Below are 21,420 nucleotides of genomic sequence, written 5' to 3'. Positions count from 1 at the left end.
TGAAAAGTGGTGCAAGGTTATGTTCCACAGGCACATTCTCCGACTTATTCCACTTATGTCTTGGCACTTGGAAATGCCATGGAGTGGTAATAAAGGGAAATAAATATGCGGGTTTAAACAAGCAAAAAAAAAAAAAGAGAAAGTCAACATCATAGAAATTGCTCCCAAGCATTTGGCACCGGCATGTGTCCCATCAATTATCTTAAAAATAGAACACATTTTAGGCACTTGAAGCATGGTTTGATGGCCTGCCTCACGTCAAATGGTGACACAGGAGTCGGCCCCTCTTGATATTTGACTTAAAAACTTGTCAACCCTTTTGCTTTCGAGAGAGACAGGTTGGGAGTTTTGAAGAAAATGCACAAACGAGAAAAATCAATGAAGTGAAACAATCCGGCGGGAGAGCCTGCTGGGTTTCACGCAAGAGTTCGTCCGTACGCGAGTACCTGCCTTGGAAAGGGTAAGCAGTAAGTATGAATTGTTCGTTACCGAGGGCAGACCTTTTCTTCTGCCAGTTTGCTCCTAAAGTGCTTTTATTTAACACTTGTTAGGTACCCACTTAGCATTAATTTTGAGCTGCTACCCGTAGGGATTGCTTTGCTGATCGCTGCAGGTACCTCTTGTCTTCTGCTCGTGCTTTGAGCTGCTGGCACCGCTCGCCGGTTGGTAACGGAGCACCTCGTGCAGCAGCTTATTAGTCCGGGGATTCCTGAGCAAGTGTCAAATTGGCATGAAAATAGCAAGTGCTACCCGTGGAAGTGGCTTTCCTGTCTTAATGAAGGTTGAGGAATGAGTGATTATTTTGGAAAGCTCTGAGGGGAACACCTGTAAATGTTAGTGGAAAGAAGATGGGAGTTTTGCCTTGGAAAAGACTTCTAAATTTGGCCGTGAGCGTGTCCCCAGCCTGGAGGGTGTCGTTTGTTGCCTTAACGTGCCGTTTCCAGTGCACCAAAACACTAAGCAATGTGTTAGAAAAGGAAGTGAATCCTGTACTCGAGGTAATTTATGGAGACCTAAAGTAGGCAAAATGCGATACCCACCTTGGAAATCTGTGGGATTAGCACCCGTGTCACCAGGAGAGGTGTCACCGGGCAGCCCTTCGCTCTGTGCCTGATGGAGAAGGCATCACTCCCAGAAGTATAGTGTTTCCTAACCATGGTATCGACAAGTGATATATTTCTACTTAGAAGAAAACTTGCTTTCTAAATACCTGATAGTGTTCTCAGTATCCCTGTTTTCCTTCTCGAGAGGACTTCATGGGTTTGACCCTACTTAGCTTCGAAGATCTGACAAGACCATGGCCCAAGATGGCCTGGCTGAAGATCATGGAAATAGAAGAAGGTGGCCAGGGGCTTTATTTACAGTCAAGAAATTAGCAAGTGATAAGTAACCACTGAACAGACAGCTTCTGTGACCCAAACGGCATCGTTTGGGAGAATAACATACCAGCTACTGAAGAGCATTGATTTATTTGATAGCATCGGGAAACCATTTATGGACTCTATTATGGCCAGCAGTCGCTGGGGGTTAAAACTGCTAGACCAGATAGATTGATGTGTGGGTCTGCTGTTGTGCTTGCTACTGCATAATATAAAATAAGGACGTCTCCTGAAATACCAAAGGCGCAAATGGAGCCATTATGTTCTTGGCTTGGGTTTTTTGTTATTTTTTTTTCCTTTACCGCTTATTTAGTTCTTAAATTTTTGCCCTCTTCCCTGTTGTGTAACAGCATAGATTCAATGAGGACCTCTGGTTTATGGCTTTTTAATGGAGGTTAACAGGGCTTTGAACATCGTGTTTCTAGTTACAAAACGCAGCAAAGAGAGACCGTCATCACGCAGAGACTATTTTGCTGCTGGCAGACTCCAGCAGAGCACGGTGGAGACTGTAATGAGAAATATGGCTTAAAAATTGGTGGGGCTTCATTTCACAGCCTCTCATCTGTAGGGTTTTTTCCCGTGAAAGATGCATTTGCAGTTGCAAGATGAGGATTTGATTCAATGCCCCCTGCAAAGGCTATTTGAAATTAGGATAGAAAATATTCCTAACTAAATGAACAGCCCAAACTGTGGCGGGCTGAAATTGGACTATGGTGGAAAAATTACCCACCCACGTTACTCTGCTTTTGCACAGCAGCCATGAGGGCAGTGGAGTTGGAGATACGGCTCTCTGGTTTGCCATGTAAATTTAGAAGCCTATAAAATACTCTGAACAAAGGAGGAAGTACTTCTTAGCCGGAATACACACTTAATGAAAAAAATGATTTCAGGTAATCTTCTATAGTTACATCAGTTCTACAAATATTAGCAAAGTAAATCTTTGTAGTTGCTTATTAATTCTGTAAAAAAAAAAAAAAAAAAAAAGGTAAAAAAAAGGTAAAAAGTAGGAAAAGGATGAACTGGAGATGAACTGTCAGCCAATATCTCTTGACGGTGCAAATAGCGTCCATGACAGAGACAGGCCAGTCAAGGAACAGGGCCTTGGCATTGCCCCTGGGCAGACTGGATGGGAGCAGGACATGGATGTGCTGTGGGAAATGCTACTTACGGGGCTGCTCAGGCTGGTTCAAAGGGCTGGTGCCCGTCCCCGCATGGAGCCCTGTCCCCAAGCACAAGGTGTGTGTTGTACCGACTGTTCACCTGCCTTTTGCCATCTTGGAGGATTTTACCTTAGCCAGGCTCTGGCTTTTGGGAGAGCTCATCAATCGCGCGGTGGCCATACTCACACCGAGACCACCTGCTGCAATATCCAGTCAGGGTTTTGACCGGGCTAAAGGCAGCGAAGAGCCTGCAGTCCCCAGCCCTGTTGAGATACCTGAGACATTACGGATACGGAGACCTTCTGCTGGCTCTTCCCGCAGTGTGGAGTTTCACCCGCCCACCTCGCAGGTACGGTTAACGTCAGGGCACCCACCTGCGGCGATTCCCCCTCGGGCTGCAGCGCTGGAAGGCGTAGCGCTCCGGGAATCCTCTAGAAAGTGGTGTCTCCTGCCTTACTCAATGGGGGACGCACCAGCTGCACTGAAATGTCAGAAGGGTTTGCACAGCTGACAGGTTGCTGAAAATGGAGCATGGCAGCATCGCCATAAATTCTCTTCATCCAGCCAAGTGCTGCTTAATATAGACTTAGCCCCACGGTCTGTCTCCCGCACTGAGACCGAGAGCTGCCACAGCTCATGACCAAAACATGAAGTTGTCGATTTAACCGAATGAACTACTGCTAGTGAGGAGGGGAAAAAAACCAAAATCCTCTGAAAATTATCTTTCTCTTTAAGTTTAAGAAGTTATAGAAGAAGGAGAGAAGAAAGAACATGTCTGAACTCAGCCAAAACTCTGACGAAGAAGTGTGTCCCGAGGACATCGATGAAGATGAAATCCTGGCAAACCTGTCCCCCGAGGAGCTGAAGGAGCTGCAGTGTGAGATGGAAGTCATGGCCCCGGACCCCCAAGTCCCAACTGGGATGATACAGAGGGATCAGACGGAGAAACCCCCCACGGGGAGCTTCGACCACAGGTCCCTGGTTGACTACCTGTACTGGCAGAAGGCATCCAGACGCATGCTCGAGGATGAGAGAGTTCCCGTCACCCTCTTGCCCTCTGAGGTAACAAGCAAAAAATCACAAATATTTATTATGCATCTGCTGTGGGATCTGTTTTATAGCTGTAATACCTTAACATGCCTCCTCTTCCGTCCCTTACGTAAGGTACGGTGCAAACAAATTTAAATTCATCCTAAAAGCCTCAGCAATGTCAGGATCCAGTTTGGACTGATGTCAGGGTTAGTAATGTTTTAATTGCTTTTCCTAAATATTTACTTAAGTTTTTTAATATAAGAAAAATCCTAATTCCATTTCAGTAAAGCAAATCACTGAGAAATTGTCATAAAATCAGTTTGGAGGATTTAACTCAAATTTGTTTGACTTTGCATATGGAACAACACCATATTGCTTTTCCATAGAAGACTCCACTAATCATATGTATTATATTAATTAATTGACAGAATTTAATGTCACATTGGACAAACCCCCAAACCACTGCGTTTTAACAAAGTGAAACATTTACTAACGCCCAAGCATGTAAATTCCATGAACAAGTCCAACCCCTTTCAAAACAGCACTTAAATTTATTCTACTGTCCCTGTGACTTTGAAATAAAGTTAAGGTCATACTTAGATATTTTTCAAGATGAGGGCCACACTTAAAAATGGGTTAATAGAATGGAAACTTGGCCAGATGAAACACATCCATACCTGAACCTAAGTGAATTTGAGGTAACTGACTTTTATTTTTTATTTTAAACACTAGTGGTTTTGCTAATACACAACAGCACAGTACATCACGGACTTCCCAGGGCGGGTTTCACGGGCTGCCTCCGGAGAGGTGGAAAATCTGTGGGTTTTTTTCCCTCCTAAAGCACTCTTACCCTCAAAGAAACATAATTTTTTTTTTTTTTAACACTTCTGAAGTTAAATCCGGAATTGAAGTGTAGAGCTGCCTGCTGCGTTGTCAACTGGTCAAGCGATCCCCGTACTAAACCCATCGGCTACCACAGCAAATAGGAACCACAGCCCCGAGGGCAGAACTGACTTTGTGACCATTTTGTCTGACTTCCAGTGAAGCACAAGCCGTGACACTGCCCTGCCTGAACCTGGTGCAAACCTTTTAGGAAAACATCTTGATCTTTATTAGCTCTTTATTAGCATTTCTCAGTGATGGAGGATCCACTTGCAAAAAGACGCTGGAAAAAGAAATCTCAGCTAGGAGGGGCTCTGGAGATGGTGGAAGTTTGCAACTAAATCTGTTTTGATGCAACAGCTGGGTGCAGAGTCCCGTTTCCTATCTCCGGACTCAAAATAAAACTGATCTAATACATTGCTTCATCTTCAGTGACGTCCTTCCTTAGCTGGGATGCTCTGGCAGGTACCAGAGCACGTGGCCTTGTTGTCTCATGTGCTGCGCGACTCCGCTGTTGTTATGATGTGGCGTCTTCGCTCCTCCTGGGGCTGAGCAAACAGTCAGGGGTTAACACAGATTTCCAATGGCTTGTGGCATAGGGAATAAACTTTCTCTCTTGTCAAGGAAACGATAAAAATTACGCAGAATCCAGAAAGAGACCTTGGAGCAGGGACTTTTAACCCCCAGAAGGGTTCAAGGCCCACCTTAATATAGCATTAAATACGTACAGGATTTAATTGTCAGGATTTAATCTAATAGGCAAAGATGAGAAAGTGGTTTGCAGCCACTTTAAGAGCAATCATTCCCGTGTTCCCAGGCAAGGCAGCACAGCCCTGACTTGCAGGCAATGACACTTTTAAGGATTATTCTATAACGTGCGGGCATAGAGGTATCTAAGTCACGTGTTTGTTTTACCAGAAAGTTAATGTAATGCAGGCGCGTTCAATTATTTCAGCTGTGAGTTTCTGTCTTCCTCAGAGAAGCGCTGCGGCGGAGGCGGAAGGAAAGGCCGGCAGCGGCGAGGCGGCCGGCGGGAGGGTGCCGGGAGCAGAGGAGAAAGAGAGACATTACAAAAACGAGCACTTGTCCAACGCAGAAACACAATTTAGGGAGACAAACAAAGATGGAAGCGATAAAGAGAGAGAGGAGGATGAGGATGAGGAAGAAGAAGCAGAGGAGGAGGAGGAAGATGACGAAGAAGAGGAGGAAGAGGAAGATGAGACTAAGTTGGAAACAAAGGAGACCTACACCAATGAAAACCCTCACAGCCATCAGATAAGTAAGAAACCCGGTGCAGAATCAGGAGAAGTCACAGAAAAGCCAACTGAAAATGAAAAGAAAATATCAAAATTAAACATCCCCAAAAAGTTAGCACTGGATACCAGCTTCATGAAGCTAAGTGCCAGGCCTTCGGGAAACCAAACCAATTTAGACGAGAGTTTGGAGAAAGTCCGAAAAAACAACCCAGATGTGAAAGAGCTCAACCTGAACAACATAGAAAACATCCCCAAAGAAATGCTGATAGACTTTGTCAATGCCATGAAAAAGAATAAGAACGTAAAAACGTTCAGCTTGGCCAACGTTGGGGCCGATGACAACGTGGCATTCGCGCTGGCCAACATGCTGCGGGAGAACAGGAGCATCACCACGTTGAACATCGATTCCAATTTCATCTCTGGCAAAGGGATCGTCGCTATCATGAGGTGCCTGCAGTACAACGAGACGCTGACGGAGCTCCGCTTTCACAACCAGCGGAGCATGCTGGGCCACCAGGCAGAAATGGAGATCGCCAGGCTGCTGAAAGCCAACGCCACCCTCCTTAAAATGGGGTACCACTTCGAACTGCCGGGGCCCAGGATGGTGGTGACCAACCTGCTCAGCAGAAACCTGGACAAGCAGAGGCAAAAGAGGCAAGAGGAGCAGAGGCAGCAGCAAATGAAAGAGCAGAGGGAGTTGATAGCCATGCTGGAAAATGGACTTGGGTTGCCTCCCGGGATGTGGGAAATGCTGGGGGGACCTCTGCCCCAGCTGAGGATGCACGAATCCCCCCAAGCCCCGAAACCACCTGCCTCCACGGCTGTGTCTCTGAGCAAAAGGCAGGAGAGCGCGAGGCAACCGGCCCCCGAGCAGCCACGCAGAGAGGAGCCCGTCAACTTCAGAGTGATCAAGCTGAAGAAGACTCAGCGCAAACCCGCCGTGCCAGAGTACGTGGAACCCACTGAGAAAACCAACCTCAAAGACGTCATCAAAACACTTAAACCGGTTCCCAGGAGAAGGCCGCCTCCCCTCGTCGAAATAACCCCGAGAGATCAGCTACTAAATGACATTCGTCAGAGTAACGTCGCTTATCTTAAACCGGTAAGTGCTCAGCGATGGCTGCGAGGGGAGGCTGCAGTCTCATGCATCCCTGCCTGCATCCAGGAAGGTAAAAGAAGGGAAATTCACTCAGGAGGTAAACAAAAAACCCACAGAAACTCCCCGTTAGCACACTAGTAATAGAGTATTAGAATCATAGAATCGTCTAGGTTGGAAGGGACCTTTCAGATCATTGAGTCCAACCATTATTACTTATGACAGACATGCTATTCTAAGATGTTTGCTTCAGGAGAGCAACAGGTATTATTTTTCGCGTTAGTCTGTCCTCAGTGCCCCATAAAACCCGTGTTTCTTTTTCCCGCAGCCCTGTTTTTCTTTAGCTCTGACTTTACACGAGAAAGCACGATCACTTGGCTCATTTGGTGAAGGGTAAACCGAAAGGCAGGCAACAAAACAACTTACCCAAGGTCACTTAAGAAACTGCACAGGGGCAGGAACTGGATTTCCAATACCACACCAGCCACAGTCCCCTGCCTCCACTGGCCCCCGGGGCAAGTAATAGCCCGCCGGGCCAAGACTGTGGGAAGCCAGAAGGGTCTGCGGCACAGTCGTGCTCCGGGACTGCCTTTGGTTGGTCTGGTTTAAATGAAATTAAAAGCTTTATTGTGAAGGGAAGGTCCCAAACTGTGACAACTGCCTCTTGGTGACGCTCTTGGGTACCAAACTCAGGGGCCACTTCTCAAAATGCTGGCCATCGGATTTAGCCTTTTGCTTCCCTGAAATTTGCATTGTGCTGTTGTTCAACAAATACTAAAAGCTGACCGATCTCTTTGTAGCTAGTGATGTTGATGCGTCTGTGTTGCTAAGGCTAGAGGAAGAGGACAGAAAATCCTTTGCAATGAAAAATGGTCAAGTAGTGTTTTGTCATTCATATTTTGTTTAATATTGACATTTTTATACAGTGGGCCACGTTTTTGCTTTCTTTTATACCTACACAGAAATAATTATTCCCTCAGTAATTCCAGAGACGAGAGAGTAGTTTTGTCCTGAAATTTTGGCAGCGGCAGGTCCTGCAGTGACCCTGGTCCAGGTTTAACGTGACCATTCTGCCCCCAAACCAAGTGCTGGGGACGTGGTTTCTGCTGGCCAGTCTGACCTGGCTGCAGCCAGGGCCTCTCCTCAGGGCATTTCTGGCCTTTCTAGATCTCAGTCTACGTTTTGCATTTCAGTGCCATTTACAAGACCTCTTGTAAAGGTGATGGTTTATCCGTAGCTACCCGGACGGTGCTTGTGATGGCAGGTGGGTCCGTCATCGCGGTGGGACCTGCTGCATCCTCCCCACCTTTCGGGAAGATGGAGGATGATGGCGCTGGTGCTCTGCCAGGCACAGCCCTCACTTTGCACAGCGACGATTAAGAAACCCGGGTGCCAGGGAGCAATAGCGAACCCCAGCCATTCCCCCCCAAATCCTCAGAAGGTTTTTATAAATGAGGGCTGTGGGGTTTGGGGCGGAGGGATCAATTCACGGTCCATCCTAAACGGGCCAGATAACGATTGCTGTCACAGCCCGTGGAAAGGTGAAGCAATGGCTACGTGTTTTGGGGTTGATTTTTAGGTTTTTGGGTTTTTGTTTTATTGGGGTTTTTTTGATCCTCTGTCACGGGGCCAAAGGGCTTGGATTTGGGGCATTAGGGTTTTATCACACACCTGCCTGTGTGGTCTTGGTAACTCCTTATTTGCCTCAACATCCTCAGCTTCATCTCTAAAATCGGGTTGTACTGCTTGAGCCGAGCTGCGTGTTTGTTTGCCCTGAGGTGGGACTCATTGCTATAAATTGATTTCCTGGGCATTCAGAATCGCAAACAGCAAGTGAGGAATTACAAACAAAAGAAACTCCCAACCAGAGCTCCTTGGAGATCCCAGCTGGTGTAGTTTTGATCCTTTTACAGTTTCTGAAGGTTTGCATTAAACTAAATGGGTTTGGGAAATAAGACTGAGAAAATTTCCCCCTCCTAATACTTAGTGTCCTTGTCCAGGTGCCATTGCCAAAGCAGCTGGAGTGAGAGACCAGACTGACCCGAAGGAATCAACTTGGAATAAAGACTATTCAAGTTTTGCTTACAACTGTTTCAGCAGATGTTTTCTGCAGAACCCAGGTGGTATATATGACTCTTTGGGAACAAAGCTTGCGATACACACTTTTGTGAGCGTGGTGAAAACGGCTGGCATGGGAAAAGTCAGTGCTAAGCGTTTCCATCAGGTATCACACACTCCTGGTGCCATCTGTCTGCCAAGTGGATTTGAGGCTCCAGTTTGTTGTGGGAGTATTTTCTCAGAGGCATCAATAACCTTGTCTTTCTGGTTTGTCAGCAAACTATTTTGCTTCCACGTGGTCCTTCTGCTGCCAGATTCTGCAGGAACATGCTGTGCTTTATCTTATCTTTCTTTTCACACACATGCTCCTTTATTATTCTTTTGTCCATGAGAAATGTATTTGGTTTCCATGTATACAGCTTCATTTTTTAGGTTAAGGAAACAGAAATGAAATAAAGCTCTCTCCGTAAGATGTGTGTGGCACTTCCATGGCTAATGAGATGCTCAAAGAACAGCAGGACTGCTCTGGTACATCAAACACCTCGGCTTGATGGTTTCAAGCTACTTCTACTGCAGAACACAGTTTAGCTGGTACCGTACCTGATCAGCATATAAAAGATGATGCCATGCTCTGCTTTGAGGGCTTGTAATTTTTGTTCCCCACAATTCACCTCTGCCCATGATGTAATCCTTAATTACAGCCACCTTGGAGTGCACTGAAATGCCATTTCATGTCTCTCTCCACCCTACTCTGAAGTGGCAGGAGGATGAGCCTTACCCCTCCCTTTGCCGGGGTTTTAAGAAACTCCTCATTCCTCCCTGTCTGGGGTCTGAATAGCATGTCTCACCCCTAGCAGAGCTGGGTATGGTGGGGTTAAACCTGCTTATACACAGCTTATTTTTTCCTTAATATTTTTATGACATTTTTTTCCCCTTGCCTTTGTTAATCACATTAGATTTTTTTGCTGCAAGCCTCTTTTGTAAAGCAGCTACAGGTAAGTCACGCTCCTGTGGGAGACATCCACAAGAGACGAGCTGGTTTTGGTGTTTTTTTTTTTTATTTGGTGGTGTTGGTTGTTGCTCTTGGTTGTGGTGTTTTCTGTTTTTTTTTAAAGAAAGCCATTTAAAGCTAAAAGGCTTAAAGCTGTAAGGCATAGGGAAAGAACACAGCCTTTCCCCTTGCTAATATGCAGCTCCCCTGCCTGCTCCTGGCTGAAACGCTTGCTCAAAAGGCACAACTTTACAGCTCCTGGCAGGACTTCCTTCAGGTGAGTCCCCTCTTGCTCCTGCCCGCAACTCTTAGCAATCTTCCCCTGGCAGCTAAATCCCAGTCCCACTCTGCTCCCCTTCCCCACATTTATTATAACAGTCCTGTAGTATCAGCAGTGTACAGGACCTCTTTGAATCCAAGGTAGTCTCCACCATCATCGGGTCGAGTTTTCATTTATCCTTGTCCTTTTTGTATCTATCACCTGCTTTCTTTCAAATCCTCCATCTTCCAAACTTGTAAAGCTCCTTCTCAGCTCTGCTTCTGTCTGCAATGGTAACGCTGCAGATTTGGAAAACCTGCTTGATGTATTACCTAAGACATAGCAAGTAGGTTTTTTTAAGTATCACGTAAAGGGGAGGGGGGAGATATTTCTGCATGGCAGAGACATAAAAAAAGAAGTAATATTTTCATTGCACTTGTTTCATACGGCCCTCTCTTTTTGTAAAGGATAAAAGTAGGAAAAGGGAAGGAACTTGGTACAAGCCCTCACATAGAGCACAGCAGCAAATAACAAGTGCAAAAAGCGACTCCCCCAGAAAGCTATTAGAGCGGGCTGCTCTCCATACTGCCTCGCAGGCCAGGCTAGCGCAGCCAAGACTTTGGCAGTACAAAGGAAAACGTATTATAGTGTTTTACAATTTCCATCAAGCTGCCGGGCACAAATTACTGCTACACCCAGAAGCAGCCAAAGCAGCAGAGCCGCAGCAGCCGGCACCTATTACCAGGGTACACAGAGCAGGACCTGAGGAGCCCTGCTCTGATCAGTGTTCTCCCACTGAGCAGCCTCTCAACTGATCGCAGGAGGAGGGAGGCAGCCAGATACAGATGCAGCGTTTGACTGCAGTAGAGCTGGCTTCCTAGCGCAGCTCCCAGTAATTCTAAAAGCAGAAATCCCTCTCAGGTCATTAAAAGAAGTGTGAAATCCCAGTTAAGTAAAGTAGAGTTATGTAAGAGACTGAACCAGCACAAACGGATGCTCAAGTACTCCACCTCTGTAGAGAAGCCTTTGTAAGGATGCAAGAGCAAGGCCGTAACGTTCCTGTAGCTCGGAGGTCCCTCATGCCTCAACAAAGTTAATACAGATGCAGAGCATTCAAAGCCAGCAGCTCATCCCAAGCGTGGGCTTGCAGCGCAAGCTGCAGGGTGACTGATCTCCCTCCACCACTCCAGGGAGTTCCACCAGCCACAGACACATGCTCAGTTTCCAACTACTTTCCCAACCTGAAATAAATGCACTCAGTAATCACCATTAGAATTTATTTTTCTTCATAACTGTGCAGTTTTTAAAATTCTACAGTAATGATGAAGTCATAGGCTACTATGTTCTTTAAGTGTGGAAACAGTTTTCAAAAAACAAAGACCACGTGCTACAAGTGAGGAACAGGCCATTGACTCTTCAGCTGGAATATACAGACATTTTCAATAAATACTGATCACTTTAACACTTAAATGGAATGACATGTTTAGATTTCTACACAGTCCACTATGAAAACAGCATGGTAAGTTACATAAAAGCTTCAACTTTAAGGATCCTTGCTTTTTTTGTTAAACTAATTACTTTGTTAGAAAAGAGAAATGCAATAATATCTGATATGGAGTGTCACCTGGACAACTTTCGCCCCCCTATTGTTGGTAAGCTCCTATTATCAAGATAATTCCATCAGAGCTGGCAGTTAAGTTAAAATACATATAAAAGAATCTCACACACCATTTTCAGGAGTTGTTACAGGCAAGTATCTTCATGAATTTGGAATGGGTTTTCAAAAACTGTATCTTGACATTTATTGCTTTTAATTGTAAACCTGAAATCCAGTTTATTCCTTTGAAGAGTGTCAGAAGTACAGAGTCAGCGAGATGCATGTTTTTCTTACATCTTTGCGTTCTGGTTAAGAAGAAAGAAAAAGATGACCCACACTCCAGAACACACATACACCTCCATCTACAAAACAGCCTATACAGACTAAAGCGGAACAAGGTAAATCCTAAAGTAGCAGTATTTAAAAACATCAATAGGGTAGAAACCTAACTCATCCGATGTATCTGAAAACTTTTTTCCCCTCCCACGCTTGTCCATAGTTTAGCTGGTATGCAAGGAAGTTTGGCTCTCCTGCAGAGAGGAGCAGTTTCCATAGATCAAGATTTCAGAGAGAACAAAGGTGCATTTTACTGGAACTGACAGAGGCACAGTGCCATATATATTCTTCATGTTTAGATCTATTTAGACTGTTTCCCGGCTGCTAAAGGGGAAAAGTCAGCTGAGGACAGGAACCGATATTTATTAGAAGTATTGCAGTTTTACCGCTTGCCAGTTAGGCTAGTAACGTGGTCTCAATACAGACCACTCAAGTGAGAGATTTCGAGGATGCAAGAGATACCTACTTTTGATACATTCCAGCTCACCTTGAACATCGCCAGCCTGAACACACTACCCAGCATCCTGTAGAACTGAGATGAAAGGGGTGTTACTCTTACTAATAAACAAATTTGCTACAAGACAGTTTGAGAGACTGCATTCCGTAGGTTTCCATCTCTTCCTCCTCTACCCCTCAGAAGAAGAGACAAGCAAACACATTTAAATTAGTATGTATTTGTGTAAACACCAGAATATTTTGCTATACAATAGAAAAAAGTTGCTGCTCTTATGTTCTTAGAGGAGCCCTGAAGACAGTGGAATACCTGTATCCTGCAACTATTACTCTGTACCACGTGCATTTGCTGTTTTGTACACAAACTGAAAGCAAGCTTGAACAATAGTAAATAGCAACTACACTCCTGCAACAGGTAAAAATGCCACGTTGCAGCTGCTTACTCCTTCACTTTAGATATGTAGTCAGCCAGTTTGTTGATGCTATCCTCTTGCTGTTCTAGAGCATCCAGTATGATGCCCATCGGGGTCTTCTTCAAGCCTATTCCTTCCATCTTGTTCTCCAGCTTGTTCTTTATGTTCCGGAGCCTCAGAGAAGCATGGACAAACATCACTGCATGACAGAAATACACTTATTAATTGTTAATGCCCAAGGAATGCATAGTTCTTGCAGCATTCCTCTTAACGCATGCTCCAACACCGGGACGTCACTGGAAGAAGATGAAGTCTCGATGGCCACTTAAGTAACCACAGGTACCCATTTAATAACAACATTTAAGATGGTTTGTGCTGTTTTGTGTCCCCTCCACCCAAGTTTTGTTTTGGGATCATTTAAACAGAGATAGTAAAGGCAACAGCTAATTTAGACTTCACAGACTTATTTGAGAAAGCTCAAGTCACACACCCCTAGCCCCCCAGAGAAGAGGAAAAAATACTTACAGAGGAGAGGAAGTGTGATCCCAAACATGAACACCATGACATCTCCCAGATAGGAGATCAAGAAGTAGCTGGACAGCATGATGACCACTACAAATGTGGTTGGATACTGCTTCTTCAGCCTGCGGAGTATATCCTTGTTGTGCGATACCCACACAAACCCCATGAACACCAGCACCACCACAGTACCGCCAATAAGCATATTCAGGGGACTCAGAAATCTGCAAAGAAGAGGGGGGGGGGGAAAAAAAGAAGGTGGTGTCCCATTTCAGAGCCTTCATGACTTGGGTCCATATAGCAAACATCTGTCTCACTGGTAACTTGGTACTAGGCAGGTAAAGCATTAAAAAGTCAGCTGTTGCTGTCAAGACCTTTATCAATCTCTGATTTTTAGGCAGAAGCTAAACTAAACCAACAAGGGCAACCGAACAATCAGCACTTTGCAATGAGTTTAGATAATCTTTCTCTTTATGTTCTCTTCCTGAGGATAGCTCAGGATAATGGTAGTTTCTGCAGCACCTCATTGATAGCACTTACCACCAGGACTCCTCCTACCTGTGCCATCAACACATTCACTTGTTATCAGGCCCAGAGTTAGCAAATCCTAAGAGCAGACAGAGCTAACAATCAGTTGCCCAAGGGACTGATCTTTTCCCTACACACGGCTATAAGCAGGCTCACTCTAGGCCTTCAGATGAACAAGCTTTTCGTATTACCTTGTCTAGGTTTGCAAAATAGAAAAGGTAGGGGAACACCAAGTAAAGGAAGTTACTTCACTATTTCTTATTTCTGAATAAGCCTTCTTACTGGTTTACACGCAAACAAAGTAATTTTATGAACCTGCAGAAGGAGCTTACTACCATCAGTACAATGGATGGGAGCCCAGTCCCAAGCAAGCACGCCTGAGAGTCAGAAGAAACTGGAGTATGGAATTAAGGCCTTGCAGGAAGAAGAGCCAGGCCTGGCAAGAGGGTCACTCTGAGGTTTGTGTTCTATTATTGTTATTGGAGTTACCAAGCAAACCAAGCCATCCAGTGCATCAGCTTTGGGCTATAAACAGCAAGTCCCTTTTTTGGACCAGGGCAAGAACATCACCTGCTCAAACCACTTTCCCAAGTATTTAGAGCTTGTTTAGAGTCAAGCTTTCAGCAACAACTTTGCTTAGCTTGTTTCTGTACTCACACAGATTCCAGGCTCTATTATATTTCACTTACACAGTAATAAGCGATGTGATTCCACGGGCATTCTGATTTACTAGCTTGTATGTGTGCTGACCTAATTACGCAGCAGCTGAGGGCTCTGAGCTGCTACAACTATGACAGCAGCATAACACTGCCCCAATAAAGCCGGAGGTAGTCAAGGTTTCCTCTTGTAGGCTTTGCAGTCAGTCTTACTGTTCCAAAGCTAACAGGCACAATGACTCACCACACCACCCCACTGCTGAGGAGGATGCTATGGTTTGTGGTCTGTGCTTCACATCCAGCACAGGCAGAAGAAATCTGTTGCTGGACTGGTATGCCAACATGCTCTACCTGCAGTGCCAGAGAGCATTTTCCTAGAGAAGGAAGAACCCCCCAAGAATAATTTCAGAGTGGAGACTTGCTCTTGATTCTTTAAGTCAGTTGTGCCAACAGGAGACAGGACAACTGGATGGAAAGAGATTAAAATTCAGACTAGTTCCCCACCTGCTTCTGCTACTCATGCGGGAAAGCCAGCAGGGCTTTTTGGAAGTAGCAATAGGGCAGACTTGCTTGTTGCATCTGAGTCACTCCCTGTAGCCAGGCGGATTATTTTTAGCTCTGAATTGTCAGTCTTAAGTTTCCAGGCTGGAAAAAGTGAACAGCATCACTCTGGAAAGAAACCAGTTTCATCTGTGCGCCTTTGCAGCAGGAGAAGGAGGGTGACTCATGACTGGACCACACTAGTGCCTGGTTTATATACGTACTACTGGTCACATGAGATTCTTAAAGTAAAAGTCACCTCCACATCACAGCTAGCTTGGAGCAGAAACGGCCAAGCTTACTCAGACAACTCACAGTAACCTATTTTTTGTTCCCCCAAAATCTACAGATAAGATAATTCCAGAAGCAACAAAGGAACAGGCAGAGCTCCACTCTACATTTTCCATGTGTCTGTTAAATACTCTCAAAGCTTTATCTTCCCTACCCTTCCCTCTACTCTCTTTACAACTTCAGAAACTAGTGATGAAGAGCAACCCCTCCATATTTATAAGGAAGAGACCAAAGACTTCTCTGCTTTACACTTCTTTCTGGTATTACACAGGTTCTGTATAACTGACTGGCTGTAAGGGATTTGATGCATTTTTTTTTTCTTCACAAGATCCTACTTTCCTGGGGAGAATTATTTGAATTACGTGTTTTCTGAAGTGGGCTGCATTTCAACACATACAGTGAACATAATTATCAAATGGAGTCATTCAGAGCTGCATGAAAACAGATGGGGATAGCAGTTGCTGCTAAAAACTGGTATTCGGATTATCAGCCATGTGTCCACAGACTTCAATACTGTTGATTATAGTACCAGATAGGGTGTCATATGCCAAGCTCCCCTTTACTGCTTGACTTGCCCACAGAGCAATTCACAGCACTATCTAAGATTCTCCTAGAAATTCATATATGGAAACTTCTCCAGCAATGGCATTTTTGGGGGAAGGCAGAACTTTGTTACCTAGTTTCGCTCAGATCTGTTGGCATGCTGCTCTCGGTAACACAATAGCTAAAGACTAAAAAGGAAAAAACATGGACATGTTATTTTAGAACACCAGTGCCTAGGGAAATGAGAGCTGTTTAACAGCCCTAGAAGTCACCTTATAGTTGAACAACCAACATTTATATTTGCCTTATTTATACAGAGATCAGAACACAACATGCCAAATTCACGCTCAGGCAAGAAGGACGAAAGTCTTTCAAAGCTGCAGAGACAAGGTAAGTGACCAGCCATTAAATATGTTACAAGATACTTTCTAAATATAATTCCCTTTAGCAGGGATTTATGAGACCTCTCAAATACCTAAAAACGTAATGCATGGAACTATTAGCATGGCAATGGTGTGGTAACTTGAGTTTACAGTGCTCAGATGACTTAGAGGCAGAAAAACTGTTTTGGGGTTGGAGAAGACAGCCACTAACTTTCACAACCCTGAAAAGAGTCAGTATGGCAGGACTAAATAGCATTTGGGGGGTGCTAACAGCCCAGAGCACCCTAGCTGGATGATATTTTGCATTGCTCTCTGTGGTGGACAAGGTATAATCCTGGTGGGATGCTATGATCTCCAGTACAGCTGGGACAAACTGGCAAGAAAAAGCTGTCACCTAGTTTCAGTTCCCACGTCGCAGGGCAACTTTGCACTCCCACTGCCCTTCAAAGACCAGATTTCCTTCAGCATCTGCTTCAATACAAAGTAAAGAGATAGGAAAAATGAATAAAGGAAAAAAAACATACTGCTTGGCTGCAGGGACACAGGCATTGTCCTGTGCCAAGTAGCACCATGTGACACCGTGGAAGCAGTATCAGAAGATAGCAGAGATGCAGCTGCTGAGGGTGCAGTTGTGTGGGAAGAAGTACTAGTAGCTAGGCGGCTACCTCTGGCAAGCAACTTACCACATCACCTGTTGACCGGTTATTTAACTCCACGCTTGTGCGCAGATTTATGGCACAAGAGGTGAGCACTTACTTGGAGAATATATGGCTATAGCAGAGAGAAAAAGTGAGCTAGACAAGATGCATCCTTTGTGCAATACAAGAAGCCTCCAGCAGCATGAGCCCAGAAATAGGACAGGCCACACAAAAAGCAAAAGCAGCTAACTCCATCCTTAAATCATCTCCATTTTAGATGACTGTTTCAGGGTGATTATTCAGCAGTTGCTGTCACATTTGTTTCTTTTGCATGTGACCAGGCAAGTCTGAACAAAGGCACTGAGACAGGAATTGAGAACAACATCTTTTTACTTAAAGCAGCTTCGTTAGGCCATTACATAACATAAACATGAAAATTCCCTTTCAGAAGACCTTTTGCTCCACCATGTTCCAAGTGGTGGGCAGGTGAGAGCACTCAAATGCTTCCTTCCTCATTTGTGTCAATTCAAACAACACTAAAGATAAAGATCTGCCTCCTCTCTCCCCATACTTCTTACTTCAATGAGGTTATATAGCTGTAGCTAGAGGTAGCATGTAAAGGCGACCATACTGTATGCAGGTTAGGTGATAGCCTTCAGCATCCACAGGTTTAGCAATGCTTCTTTACTTACTGTTGCTCACTTACATTGCTTTAAGAACAGGAGACAAATGCCTTTCTGCAGAATTGCCAGACTGTTATGTAGTGATGTACTAATATTATTATGTAATGTATGTTTAGAGCAATGTGTGGTGTTCACTCATTCTTAATCTTTCATTAGGCATTAGAGAAACTAAGCATTTTGCTGCTCTGGAGTCTTCGTTTTGGCAAGGGAATCACTATAAGGCAGTGGTCTGGGGACAAAAAAAAAAAAAAAAAAAAAAAAAAGAAGAAAAGAGACACACACTTGTTGGTTGCTAGGGGTTGTGCAGATGGACAGTAGATGTTCCAGAGAAGAAGTGGCAAAGGAAAGAGACATTAAACCTCAGGCTGCAGGGAAAACATAATGCCAGAAAAGAATGAAGGCTCTCTTAGATGCAGCACTCTGAAATCTAGTACACCTTTTAATACTGTCAGATTTAGAAACTAATTTTTACCAAGTACATGGCAACAAAAGCCTAGAAGAAATTATATCAGTTTAAGTAGTTAAGTTTGAACTGCAATACAGAGAAGCCTTGTTGGAGTAGGTGAAAGCACAAATTCCACTTATTAACCAGCCTGATTGTTTGAGAGAGAGTTGCAAGCTGTTGTGGGAGGCACTAATTTTAATAAATATCTGTATAGCACTCACAATGTCAGTGCCCTGGCTCAGATTAAGAACGGGCAGTCCAGTTCCTATACAACTGGGAGAAAGGGCACAATTTGCTTTAGTAAAGAACTTGGTTTTTAACAGCAGTCTATTGCAACAGAGTTGTAGTGCAAAAAACACCAGCACTAGTCCAAATTAATGCTTAAATGAATTTGCAGGGCAGGGAGGGTGGAAGAGACAAGGCTGCTACCACCAGCCTGTATTAGTAGAGTGACACTAATCCAGTAGTTTTATCTTCTTGTTCACCGATTTATTATTTTCTACCAAGCCCTATAGGGTGAAAGTAAAGTTTAAATGATTGCAAAGCACAGAACTTCATTTACACATAACAGTAGCTATCAGAGGAGGCAAATGGAGGGGGAAAGGCAGGGAAATAATGCAGTGGAGACCATTACAATTCCACTATGCCCACAGAAAGGTTATTCCACACCTTGCAGAGAGATGGCAAAAGACTAGAGAGATCAACTTGGTTGTACGAGAGGCAGTGAACTGAAGCTGTGGCAGTAAGCACTGTACTTCCAGTATCAAGAAAGCTCTAGGCTACAATTTCCACATCAGCCCAGCACCACCACAGCTATCAAGTACTACAATAGCTGAAAACATAATGATTACAAGTCTGTCTATATAATTAGATGGTTTAAGAACAGGTAGAGTCAGTCACAGGTTAAGTTTAGTTTTGATCACAGGAAGACCACTGCATTCATTAGCAGTTTCAATAATCCTACCCCTAGGCCTGTATACAGCCCTGGAGTTCCTAAAAAGCCATGATTCATCATTTATCATTCGGGGATTCCTGCCGATTACAGAACAGAGTGCAAGACAACAACTTAGTCATCAATTTAAATTTATCAGGAGAACTTTCTTTACATTTCTCCCAAAGCCACAGTCTGGCCAAGTGAAAACTCTTTTTAATAAAAGAAATGGATAGTTTTTCCTCTATTGAAGTGTTATCCTGTTTCCTTTAGAGTTTTTCTCCCATTCTCTTTTACTTCCGTGTTAGATGAATCAGATGTTATATACCAACGGCTTTAAGACATGCAATAAAAAAAAAATATTTGAGATGACAGTCCCACTCCAGGCCTTCCTCATTTGTAAGTTTTCAACTCAGAGGGTTACCACTCAATACTAAGATATTAGAATTGCTGTTCTGATATTCATCTCTGTCTCCTGTAGCACTCTTCCTCCTCCACCTCCCACTCCAGCAAAACAGTGGGAAATAAGTGGGAGATATATCACCCTTAATCTGAAGAAGAGAGATCAGAGTTCAAAGGCAGGAAGGAATTTAGGAGTCTCAGAAAAAACTGCTGCCATCACATTTTTCCAACAAGAGAGATCAAAACTGTTTACATTTTTTTCCCCACCTTCTTGGGGAAAAGAGCTGTCCCCCTGCTTTCCAGGGCCACTGTGATTTACTTACTCATGTAGAGCTGGCTACAGCATCGCACTGCTAAACAAGGGTAGACGAACACAGAAGCTTAGACCACGGTGGTATAACAACAGCAAGGCCATGGAAGTCTTGTTTTACCAGTCTAGAAGTCCACTGAACTGACTGCAACATACCCTCACCAATATAAAGAAGAAAGCCTATGCCACTACACCAAACCTTTACCAATCGTATGCATCAAGAAGAAAAGCAGTGTTCTCAGCTCCTCCCTTCACAGAGTGCAGGCCAAAACTCTCTGCAGCCCAGAGAACCTTCACCAATTTAGACGTTGAGTAAAAAGCTTCAGAAGCCCTAATAACATGCAGGCTGCTTAACAACAACAAAAAAAATGGATTTAGGGGAATAATTTTAAGCCTCTGCAACATACAAGATAAGATACACTTCAGCCAAAACCACTCGGGCCTAGTGGCTGGGCGATTCTCCAATTCAAGCATTTGCGCATTGTTTGTTGTGAAGAGTGGAGGATTCCAGTTTCCATATTAAAAGCTTAATCATCAGACTCTGCTGCATGTCTTGCTTAAGAGCTTTCTGACCAAAGACCCTAGAGCAATACTTGAAGAAGAGTCACATAAGCTTTGACTCAAAGATGATAATTATAAGGTTATTTCCCGGTTCCCTTCTGGAAAGGTGGGCCTGACAGACATCATACCAGCAGATGGTCCTGCCTCAAAGGTCTCAGTCCTGCCCACCAAAATGAAATGAATGGGTACGTTATTTATTTTATATTAAACGTTTTTCAGTATGAGCTAGATCAGAAATAAGAAGGGCTTGCTCTGTCCCTTGGACATAAGCTTAGAGCTATAACAAAGAGCAGAATTCATCTCTTTTTTTTTTTTAATTCAAAGTGAAGTTTATCTCGGGCTCAGCAGTCACACTGGACAGATTTAGTGATGCACAGGATGCATCTCAGTCCTTCGGAGCACGGCAACATCCATCACACAAACTCATCACTGCTTTCTGCAGGCGCACAGCACCCAGCAACGAGCTGGGTGCCTGGACCCAATCCCTTGGGCAAAGGGGTTTGATGAGCAGCCCGTGGACCAGGAAAAAAGAGGAACTCTTCAGATACGTCAGATCCCCACCAATAAATAAAGAAATCCTAAACCCTGCCAAGTCCCCTCTCCCCCCCAAGGGATGCTGTTACCAGGCCTCAATTTTTTATGGGACAGCAGGGAAATCAGGGGTTCAAGGAAAGGGAGAGTAAGGGAAGGGCAGCTTCCCTACCCCCCCGACATCCCTTTCCCGTCGCACCGGGCCGAGGCGCGGCGCCGCCTGCCCGGGGAACTGGGCCAGCCCCCCCGGACCGGCCACCCCTCCGGGGAACGGCCCCCCCCGGACCAGCCACCCCTCCGGGCCCGACGCCCGCCCAGCGGGGACGAGGGCCGCACACTGACCCCACAATGGAGACGACGGCGGCGGCCACCATCAGATAGTTGGTCTGGTAGTAGAGCAGGTTGCTGACCACCCGGTTGTTCCATTTGGAGATGTCCTTGAAGTCAGGCCGGGCGAAGCGGTCCGAGCCGGGAAAGAAATCGTCCCAGGCCCGCAGCGGCGCCACCTGCACCTCCATGGCTGCCGCCGCCGCCGCTGCCCCCGCCC

At 44.8% G+C, this 21,420-nt stretch overlaps 2 protein-coding genes across 2 annotated transcripts; one reads left to right on the top strand and one right to left on the bottom strand.

The window, feature by feature from the left end:
* Nucleotides 1-3,142: 3,142 nt before the first annotated feature.
* LMOD3 (leiomodin 3) lies at nucleotides 3,143-9,335 on the top strand. The gene is made up of 3 exons (XM_082487738.1): nucleotides 3,143-3,601; nucleotides 5,432-6,811; nucleotides 8,806-9,335. Exons 1-3 carry the CDS (start codon nucleotides 3,311-3,313, stop codon nucleotides 8,830-8,832), a joined length of 1,698 nt encoding a protein of 565 aa, XP_082343864.1. The 5' UTR covers nucleotides 3,143-3,310; the 3' UTR covers nucleotides 8,833-9,335.
* A 2,041-nt stretch (nucleotides 9,336-11,376) lies between these two features.
* On the bottom strand, nucleotides 11,377-21,396 carry ARL6IP5 (ARF like GTPase 6 interacting protein 5). Its single transcript, XM_082487978.1, has 3 exons — nucleotides 21,216-21,396; nucleotides 13,438-13,655; nucleotides 11,377-13,111 (listed from the first exon to the last, which is right to left on the bottom strand). The coding sequence occupies exons 1-3, from the start codon at nucleotides 21,389-21,391 to the stop codon at nucleotides 12,939-12,941; spliced, it is 567 nt and encodes a 188-aa protein (XP_082344104.1). The 5' UTR covers nucleotides 21,392-21,396; the 3' UTR covers nucleotides 11,377-12,938.
* Nucleotides 21,397-21,420: the final 24 nt, after the last annotated feature.

The sequence above is a fragment of the Vanellus vanellus genome (genome assembly GCF_965231255.1).
Source record: "Vanellus vanellus genome assembly, chromosome: 9".
Lineage (NCBI taxonomy): Eukaryota > Metazoa > Chordata > Aves > Charadriiformes > Charadriidae > Vanellus > Vanellus vanellus.
The sequence above is the reverse complement of the archived record's forward strand: the minus strand, read 5'-3'. Positions and strand labels throughout refer to the sequence as shown.

What these genes read in the sequence shown, in the direction of transcription:
- LMOD3 (XM_082487738.1), top strand. Translation starts at nt 3,311, where the DNA reads ATGTCTGAACTCAGCCAAAACTCTGACGAAGAAGTGTGTCCCGAGGAC. An exon ending in TCACCCTCTTGCCCTCTGAG is followed by an intron (nt 3,602 to 5,431) that starts GTAACAAGCAAA and finishes TGTCTTCCTCAG; the next exon opens with AGAAGCGCTGCGGCGGAGGC. An exon ending in ACGTCGCTTATCTTAAACCG is followed by an intron (nt 6,812 to 8,805) that starts GTAAGTGCTCAG and finishes GTCCTTGTCCAG; the next exon opens with GTGCCATTGCCAAAGCAGCT.
- ARL6IP5 (XM_082487978.1), bottom strand. Translation starts at nt 21,391, where the DNA reads ATGGAGGTGCAGGTGGCGCCGCTGCGGGCCTGGGACGATTTCTTTCCC. An exon ending in GCCGTCGTCTCCATTGTGGG is followed by an intron (nt 13,656 to 21,215) that starts GTCAGTGTGCGG and finishes TCTTCTTTGCAG; the next exon opens with ATTTCTGAGTCCCCTGAATA. An exon ending in GATCACACTTCCTCTCCTCT is followed by an intron (nt 13,112 to 13,437) that starts GTAAGTATTTTT and finishes TCTGTCATGCAG; the next exon opens with TGATGTTTGTCCATGCTTCT.